Genomic DNA, 8,801 nt, shown 5'->3' with positions numbered 1-8,801 from the left:
CTGGGGATTCGAACCCGCCACCTTAGGTGTACGTGGCTGGCGCCCTAGCCGGTTGAGCTATAGGCGCTGAGCCACATCAAGAGTTTTTAACCACCCTTTCTTCTAGGATTTTTATCGTTTTGTGTCTTAGATTTCAGTCTTTCATCCATCTTGAGTCAGTTTTTATAAGTGGTGAAATGTACCCATCCAGTTTCAGTCTTTCACATGTGATTATCCAGTTCTCTCAGCACCATTTGTTGAATAGGGTTTCTTTTCCACACTGTATGCTTTTGTTTGGTTTATCAAAGATTAGATGATCATAAGAGACTGGTTTCATCTCATGGTTTTCTATTCTGTTCTGTATGTCTGTGTCTCTGTTTTTGTGCCAGTACCAAAATACTGGCATAGTGATCACTATGGACTTGTGGTATAACCTAAAGTCAGGTAGAGTGATGCCTCCAGCTTCATTATTTTACTAAGAATAGCCTTAGCTATACAGGCTTTTTCTGGTTTCATACAAAACAAAAGAAAACATCAGTTCTTCTCAGTTCTCTTCCACTGAGCTACGGGAGCCACCCAGGACATATTCTTTAAAAATAGCTATGGACTATGACTCTTCTGGTGTCAAAAATTGAAGTATCAGGGATTATACAATCACATCATAGTTCTTCAAAGTATGATGTTGGTATTTTTAACAGGATTGCATTGAATCTGTAGATTGCTTTGGGTAAAATAGACATTTTAACAATGTCGATTGTTCCCTGCCAGGAGCATAGTATGGTCTTGCATTTGTTAATGTCTTGTGCTATTTCTTTTCTGAAGGTTTTGTAATTCTCTTTGTAAAGATCCTTCACCTTTTCTGTTAGGTATGTTCCTAAGTATTTCATTTTCCTTGAAACTACTATGAAGGGAATTGTGTCCTTGATTAGCTTCTCAACTTGGCTGTTACTGGCATATACAAAGGCTATTGATTTGTGGACATGAATTTTATATCCTGAGACATTGCTGTATTTCTTGATCACTTCCGGGAGTCTTGTGGTTGAGTCTGTGTGGTTCTCTAAGTATAAGATCGGATCATCAGGCTCGCACCCTTAGGTCAGTGGTTAGGGCGCTGGCCACATACACTGAGGCTGTCAGGTTCAAACTCAGCCCGGGCCAGCTAAACAACAATGACAGCTGCAAAAACAACAACAAAAATAGCCAGGCTTTGTGGCGGGCCCCTGTACTTTCAGATACTTGGGAGGCTGAGGCAAGAGAATCACTTAAGACCAGAAGTTTGATGTTGCTGTGAGCTGTGACACAATAGCACTCTACTGAGGGCAACATAGTGAGACTCTATCTCAAAAAAAAAAAAAAAAAATCAGCAGCAGCAAAGAACGAGAGTTTGACCTCCTCTGCCCCCATTTGGATGCCCTTTAAATCCTTCTCTTGTCTGATTGCATTGGCTAGATCTTCCAGAACTATGTTAATTAGTGGTGACAATAATGGACAACCTTGTCTTGTTCCAGTTCTAAGTGGTAAAACTTTCAGTTTTACTCCGTTCAGTATGAGATTAGCTGTGGGTTTGTCACAGATGCCTTTAATCACCTTAAGAAATGTACTCCCTATGCCTATTTTCTTTTTTTTTTTAAGCATAGAAAACACAGGGTTAATAACAGCCACTATTTGCTTAGCACTTTTTATATGCAATGTCATGACAGTCATGGCAAGCAGAATTCATGCCCATTTTATTCCAAGAAAAAAAACTGAAGCTCAGAGAATCAGAGCATTGCTGAAGCTGTAATTAGAATTCCAGGCTATCAACTCCAAAGTCTGCTCTGAACCATCATACATGGATTATATTACCCCTTAAACATATCTTTTAAAATCCTAGTTTCCCAAAACAAAAAATCTAAATGGTCACATCTTTTGTAGATAAAGACCTGTTATTTACCTAATACATTTAACCACTTTCTGTTAAAGTTTCACCTATGCCTATTTTCTTAAGTGTTCTTGTTAGAAAAGGATGCTGAATTTTGTCACGTTTTTCTGCATCTTTTGAGTGAATCTTATGGTCTTTCTTTTTGCTTCTGTTGATATGGTGAATTATATTTATAGATTTGCATATGTTAAACCAGCCTCGCATCCCTGGGATAAAGCCTACTTGATCATGATGTATAATTTTTTTAATGTGTAGCTGTAATCTATTGGTTAAGATTTTGTTGAGCATTTTTGCATTAATATGCATTAGTGAAATTGGTCTGTGGTTCTCCTTTTTAGTTAGTGATGTTTGCTTCATAGAAGATGTTGGAGAAGGTTCCTTCCTTCTCAATGTTTTAGAATGGTTTCTGCAATATAGGTATGAGCTCAACTTTGAAGATGTGATAGAATTCTTGTGTGAAGCCATCTGGTCCAAGGCTTTTTTTTGTTGGAAGCTTTTTTTTTTCAATCTCCATGCTTGATGTTGATCTCTTGAAGAGATCTGTTTTCTTCCTTGTTAAGTCTAGATAGACGGTGTGATTCCAAGTATTGGTCTATTTCCTCCACATTGTCAAATTTCTGGGCATATAGTTTCTCGTAGTAGTGAAGGGTAATCTCATTTCCCCTTTTTTGTTTCTGATCAATATTATTAGAAATTTTACTTTCCTGTTTCTGGTTAATCTGGTCAGTGGTTTATCAGTTGCATTTATCTTTTTGAAGAACCAACTTTTTGTTTCATTAATTTTCTAGATGATTCTTTTGTTTCCAATTTCATTTATTTCTGATTAAATTTTGGTTATTTCTTTTGCTAGGTTTGAGATTGGATCATTCTTCCATTTCCTTGAGATGTTTCATTAGGTTATTGATGTGCTGTCTTTCTGTTTCTCAGAGATAGGCATCTAATGTGATGAATTTCCTTCTTGGGACTGCTTTTGCAGGTATCCCATAGGTTTGGTTCACTCTGTATCTTTTTTTTCTTTTGGGGATAGAGTCTCAAGCTGTCGTCCTGGGTAGAGTGCCTTGGCATTAATAGCTCACAGCAACCTCCAACTCTTGGACTCAAGCAATCCTCTTGCCTCAGTTTTTCTTTTTCTTTTTTTTTGACAGTCTCACTGTTTCACCCTCTGTAGAATGCTATGGCATCACAACTCATAGCAACCTCAAACTCTTAGGCTCAAGTGATTCTCTTGCCTCAGCCTCCCAAGTAGCTGGGACTACAGGTGCCTGCCACAACGTCCAGCTATTTTCTTGTGGTTGTCCTTGTTTAGCTGGCCTGGGCTTGGTTCAAACCCGCCATTCTTGGTGCATGTGGTCAGTGCCATAACCACTGTGCTATGGGTGCCAAGCCCACTCTGCATCCTTTAACAGAGCAACTTCATGATGAGAGGTGTTGCTACTTTAGCTCTAATAAAAATTTAAACTGACGTTAAGTCATCTTTTTTTTTAATTTTTTTTAAGTCATTAAGAATAAATGGTCTTTACTGAGAAAATCACAGAATCAAGAAGATCAAAGTTTGCTATGGAAAGCAAACTTATTTGCACATTAATCAGACAAAAAAAATCATATGTAAGCAGTTGGTATTACTAATTTCACCTATCTACTAAAGAATAATTTAGAATGCCATTTCAGCTTTTGTGTTGCATTTGTAAATTAATCATACTGTACCTTAAAACCATCCATGAGTTAGACTAAGTTACGTGGGGATGTCTGGTCACTCGTCAGCAACTCAGGGGAACATTGTCAGTGCTCTGTGGGTTGGTCAACTGTAATCCGCCCACCCACTCAGCTGCCTGGCTAGTGGTGGTGTTTGAAGAAGCAGGTGTCAGTGGTATCACTGTGTACTTTTCATTTTCTCTCTTGTCAGAATAACTGTGGACAAAAGAGATAAGTCCTCACAACCCTTTCAGGAAAGCCCCTGTAACTGGGTAGTAATCATAGTTATGGGTAGTTATGGTTGTCATAGGTAGTTAACATTGTTACGGTAGTTATCAGAGATGGTCGCAGTAATTATTATGTGTAGTTACCATAAATAGTGCTAGTCATTGTAGGTATTTATTGTGGTTATTATGGGTAATTGTAGGTGTCGTAGGTAGTGACAATTACTGAGAGCCAGCACTTGCACGTAGTGATGAGGGTGGACGGTCATGTCCCTCACAGAGCGTGTATGGACCGTGTTGGTGTGTCGGTGTGCGTTAAGTCTCAAATGCCACAGACTGACCCTGGCCAGGGTGTAGACAGCATCCTCACAGACCGGGCAGCTCCTTTAAAGCCCTTCTCTGACCGTCTGGCCACTCTTTCCAGGGCATCTTTCACTTCCAGCTGGGCCGGGGAGAGCCAATGCTGCACACCCGCCTGCGTCCTCACTGCAGGGACTTTCTGGAGAAGATCGCCAAGCTGTATGAGCTTCACGTCTTCACTTTCGGCAGCCGGCTGTATGCACACACTATTGCAGGTCAGTCAGCACAGCAGGATTGGGCAGGGTGGGGATCGTAAACATTTTAATGTGTGCACAGTGGGTTTGTTTCTTTCCCATTTTCAATAATGTTTTCTTAGAAAGAAAGAAAAGCAAAAGACTTCCCCCTGGAGCTCAGCTTAGCTGTAGAAGCTGGCAGTGTGGGGCAGTGGTCAGGGAAGAGGATTCTGCCTCAGGGCCTGCAGGGGGAGCTTCTGTCACTCTGGCCGGTTAGGAAGGTTGTTAGGACCAGAGATAAAGTAGAAAGGTAGAAATTAACATCCTTTTATTTTAATTATTTCAAAGGGCTTCGCAGGCTGCTCCTCCACCTGCGGAGCAATGAGCATCCTCAGGGTTGAGCCCACCACATTTGCTTCTGCTGTCCCCGTGTGGGCCTCTCTGTGTGCCCAGGTGGCAGTGAGGGGCCAGGCCAGCAGGGTGGTCGCTTACTCTGCAGTGGACATGGACCCTGTTTGGGAGCACAGTCATGGTTCCTTGCAGAGACTGTTAAATTAAGTACTTTAAAATTCACAGATCTTGGTCCTCTTCAGGCCGTGTCAGCCAGAGACTGGCTGCATGTCTGGTGAGGGCTGGTTTGGTCTGACATGAGAGCATCCAGCCCCACATGGGGTCCCACATGTCTGGTTCCTGGGGAGGCTGAGTAGTCCCATTATGTTTGTCAATGGCTTTCCTTCCTGTACTCTTTTGTCCTTTGTATTTATATCTAGTGACAGTGCAAATGTTTCTTCTTTGGGGACTGTTTTGGTCCCTTATTAGTTTTTAAAATTGTAGTCATTTAGGACATGTCCTGGAATTATCCCCAGCACTATCTCAGGTGTGTCAAGGCTCTGAGAGGACGTGAGCCTTCCAGATGGTGAGGGTCCATCTTTGTTGCTCTGTGCACGTAGACCCATGAAGATGAGCTTTTGGGAGGCTTTCAGGCGTATCTGAATGCTGGGCTGGGGAAAGTCCAGTTTGAAAGCAGAGGAGGCCATACCCTTGCCATGAGTCACTGCCATGCATGTGTGGACTCTGTTATCTGATTTCACACCAACATGCCTCCAGTGGAATGAAGATGGAGCAGGTTAAAGAGTTTCTTCACTAGCCTGAGTGCTAGAGGGAAGGCAGGTAGTTGAAAGGGTCAGCAGAATGTCTGTGCCAATGTCGTGCACCGCAGCCTACACACGGTGGTGCCCGTGCTACAAGGCCATGGCCAAGCTCCTAAGAGTAAGGCCCACTGCTGAGGGCTTGACCAGGCAGCAAGTGGCCACATGGGGCTTCTCCATTTCAGTCCATACTTCCCACTTATAATCCCAGTATTTCAACACGTCCAAAGAATATTTGCCAAAACCAGACACACACTTCACAGTAAAACTGCAGAACATTGATGCAGAAATCCACACAGGAAGGGTTGCCACACAGAGGCCGGTGGCTACCCCCAGCACTACCTCAGGTGTGTCAAGGCTCTGAGAGGACGTGAGCCTTCCAGGGAGTAGTAGGGGGCCACAGACTCCTGGGTCCTTGTCTGTGGCCTTTTGCCTGAATCTGAATTTTACAAAAAACCCTTTTATTAAAAGGGGTGCAGCAGTCTCAGCACCCATAGCTCAGTGGTTAAGACGCTGGCCACATGCATCAAGGCTCGTGGGTTCTAACCGCCCAGGCCTGCTAAACAACAATGACAACTATAAAAAAAAAAATAGCCAGGTGTTGTGGTGGGCGCCTCTAATAGTCCCAGCTACTGGGAAGCTGAGGCAAGAAAATCACTTACGCCCAAGAGTTTGAGGTTGCTGTGAGCCGTGACGCCATGGCACTCTACCGAGGGTGACATAGGTAAGACTCTGTCTATAAAATAAATAAATAAATAAGGTACAGCAGAGAAAGGTGAAGTTTTTCTTGTCTCTTTTTGTGTTTAAAAAAGCAATCTTGAAATCTGAAGGCCACAGCTCCCTAACCCAGACAGGCTGGGCCTCAAAGAGTTTGAACTTTGCTCCAACATAGGGATCAGAGTGTTTTGTAGCTGGGATGATGTAGGCTACTTTGTTATTACTAGTGAGAAATAGAGGCCCAGACTAAAGCCTGGCCTCAGTTCTTCACAGAAGCCATCACTTAGCTTCCTCTTTATATCAGTCTTGAATTTTCACAGTGTATACTCTCAGCATGATGAGGATAGACATGCTAAAAGTTTGGAAGCTTTTTGTTCATCTTCCTATAAAGACTCTAATAATTGTATTAACAAATTTTAAGTTTACAACTGGCTGTTCTTTATATAGGAAAAAATACAAAATTTCTTCTGTGAGAGCAAGTATTTTTTGTTAATGAACAGCTAACAAGTCAGCGATCATAAGAGCTTGAAACTTTTGCTGCTTCTGAAACAGCTGGAGGTGGAGATGCCCCCATCAGGATGCAGCCACCTTCTGAGAAGGTCTTTGTGATGTCATTTGGCAGCTCACCAGTACAGTACAAGTTTTTTCAAATTAACAGAACAGTAGACACTAATAAGCAGGGGTCCTCAAGCTTTTTAAACTGGGTCCAGTTCACTGTCCCTCAGACCATTGGAGGGCCGGACTGCGGGCCACTGGACGAGTTAGCTGCTAAGCAGGACACATAGCGGCTGCAAAAATACCGGGCGGGCCAGATAAACGTCCTAGGTGGGCGACAGTTTGAGGATGCCTGCTTACAAGCATGAATCATTTTTGAGAATTCCAAAATTCTCAAAAGAGACAGGTTGCCCTAAGTGAAGAGTCTTACCTGACAAGGGCGAGGTGCTGGGTGCTGATTCAGAGGTACATGTAACATGAACGCATCTCAGACATGCTATTTTTGTCCTGTTTTCTTTTTAAAGGCTTTTTAGACCCTGAGAAGAAGCTTTTTTCTCATCGAATATTATCAAGGGATGAATGTATTGACCCGTTTTCTAAAACAGGAAACCTTAGGTATGTACTTGGCCAAGTCCTTTGCAGAGACAGCCTCCTATTCAGTTCCCAGTTTAAAAATTGTGTGCTGAGAATTAGAGTGGTGGTTCTGTATTAGTTTTCTAGGAATTCCCACCCCTTCCCCTCCACAACTTTCGATGTACTTACAAAGTTCTTTTCCAAGCCAGACCCCTCTGTCCTCTTGTCATCATTTAGGTTGGTAGACCCTGGGCCTTGTGTGTCCGCCCAGGTATTCCTCCCCACCTGGAGATGTTCTGGAGCTGGGTGCAGCCCCCACCTGTGCCAGGCATCATATTGGCTGGCAGGCTGCATCTCAGCTAGGCACCACTCGCTCTTTTTTTCCTGCTTTCTGTGTCTCTTTACTTAACCAAACCTGGCATGTATGAGGGTTCTAACACTCTACCTCTAGGGTTTCCTTCCTCTTCAGAGGCAGGAAGCACATGTACATTCCCCACAGTATTCCAGTTCCAAAGTCACTGTTTTTCTGTCCTAGAATATCTAAGGCAGCGCAGGGGCTGCTGGAGGACCCAAGGTCCTGGGAGGGTGGAGCTGCACAGGAAGGGGCAGGCACATGGGAGATAGCTGAGCTGGTGTTGAAGTGAAGAGACCAGTCTGTGGGCACAGGAGCATTCATGGGTATTCCTGGTGAGACACAGATGGGAACCACGTCACCTGGTGTGCAGGGTCCTCTGTGTAGGGAGCCACTTATCTAAAGGGGATTTTTGACATTGGCATCCCAGACTTAAGCTTCCAGGTTGTTAATTCTACTCGTCATTTATTCCTGAGTCAGACCACCTTAGCGCAGCCTTTGCTGTTGTCATTTGTCCCTTTCCATTCCCTTCAGCTGCACTTCTGTCATCTCTGGGCTTTCTCCACAGGGGTGGCTCTTCCCTGTTTTATATTCTTGGACTCTCCTTGCTCACTTTGTGCAAGGAATTTCCCCCATTCTATCCAGAAGGGCTTTCCCTGCCTTTGTAACATTGTGTCACATGCAGTTTGTGTCCCTGGCTCCTAACAAGATGTGGGCAGTAACAGCCCAGCTGCAGCCAGTCTTCTTGGCTCTTTCTGGCCACCTTCAGCTAAACATTTCCTTTTTTAGACTTAGGGATTCACACAGACTGTGAGATATGCACAGGTTAATATTATTTAAGGAGAATACTAAGACAGTAATTTCAAAAACAGGCCTCCCTTTCACTAGCATTGGAGTGAGCAGGCAGAGCCAAAGAAAATGAGAGATGATGTTAGTGGTTTGAGGGTCAAAAGTTATCTGCAAATGAAAATGTCAAAATCAGCAAGGACCTCTCCCAGGACTGGCAGAGGTGAATAAGGGCAGCAGTAGTGGAGGCAACACAGATGGGGACAGCACAGGTCAGGGCAGCCCAGGTGAGGGGAAGCACAGGTGGGGGCAGCCCAAGTGAGGGGAAGCACAGGTGGGGGCAGCCCAGGTGAGAGGAAGCACAGGTAGTGGCAGCACAGG

At 43.7% G+C, this 8,801-nt stretch overlaps 1 protein-coding gene across 2 annotated transcripts in view; it reads left to right on the top strand.

The window, feature by feature from the left end:
• CTDP1 (CTD phosphatase subunit 1) overlaps positions 1 to 8,801 on the top strand; it is a 65,603-nt gene that overhangs the window by 18,869 nt on the left and 37,933 nt on the right. For both annotated transcript variants that reach the window (XM_012804263.2, XM_023512410.1), the window contains exons 5-6: positions 4,241 to 4,391; positions 7,234 to 7,324. In XM_012804263.2, the coding sequence (XP_012659717.1) occupies positions 4,241 to 4,391; positions 7,234 to 7,324 (242 nt within the window). The remainder of the gene's footprint in view (positions 1 to 4,240; positions 4,392 to 7,233; positions 7,325 to 8,801) is intronic.

This window comes from Otolemur garnettii, unplaced genomic scaffold (assembly GCF_000181295.1).
Source record: "Otolemur garnettii isolate 467f Iridium unplaced genomic scaffold, OtoGar3 scaffold00027, whole genome shotgun sequence".
NCBI classification, from domain to species: Eukaryota; Metazoa; Chordata; class Mammalia; order Primates; family Galagidae; genus Otolemur; species Otolemur garnettii.
This window is presented reverse-complemented; position numbering and strand designations above follow the sequence as displayed.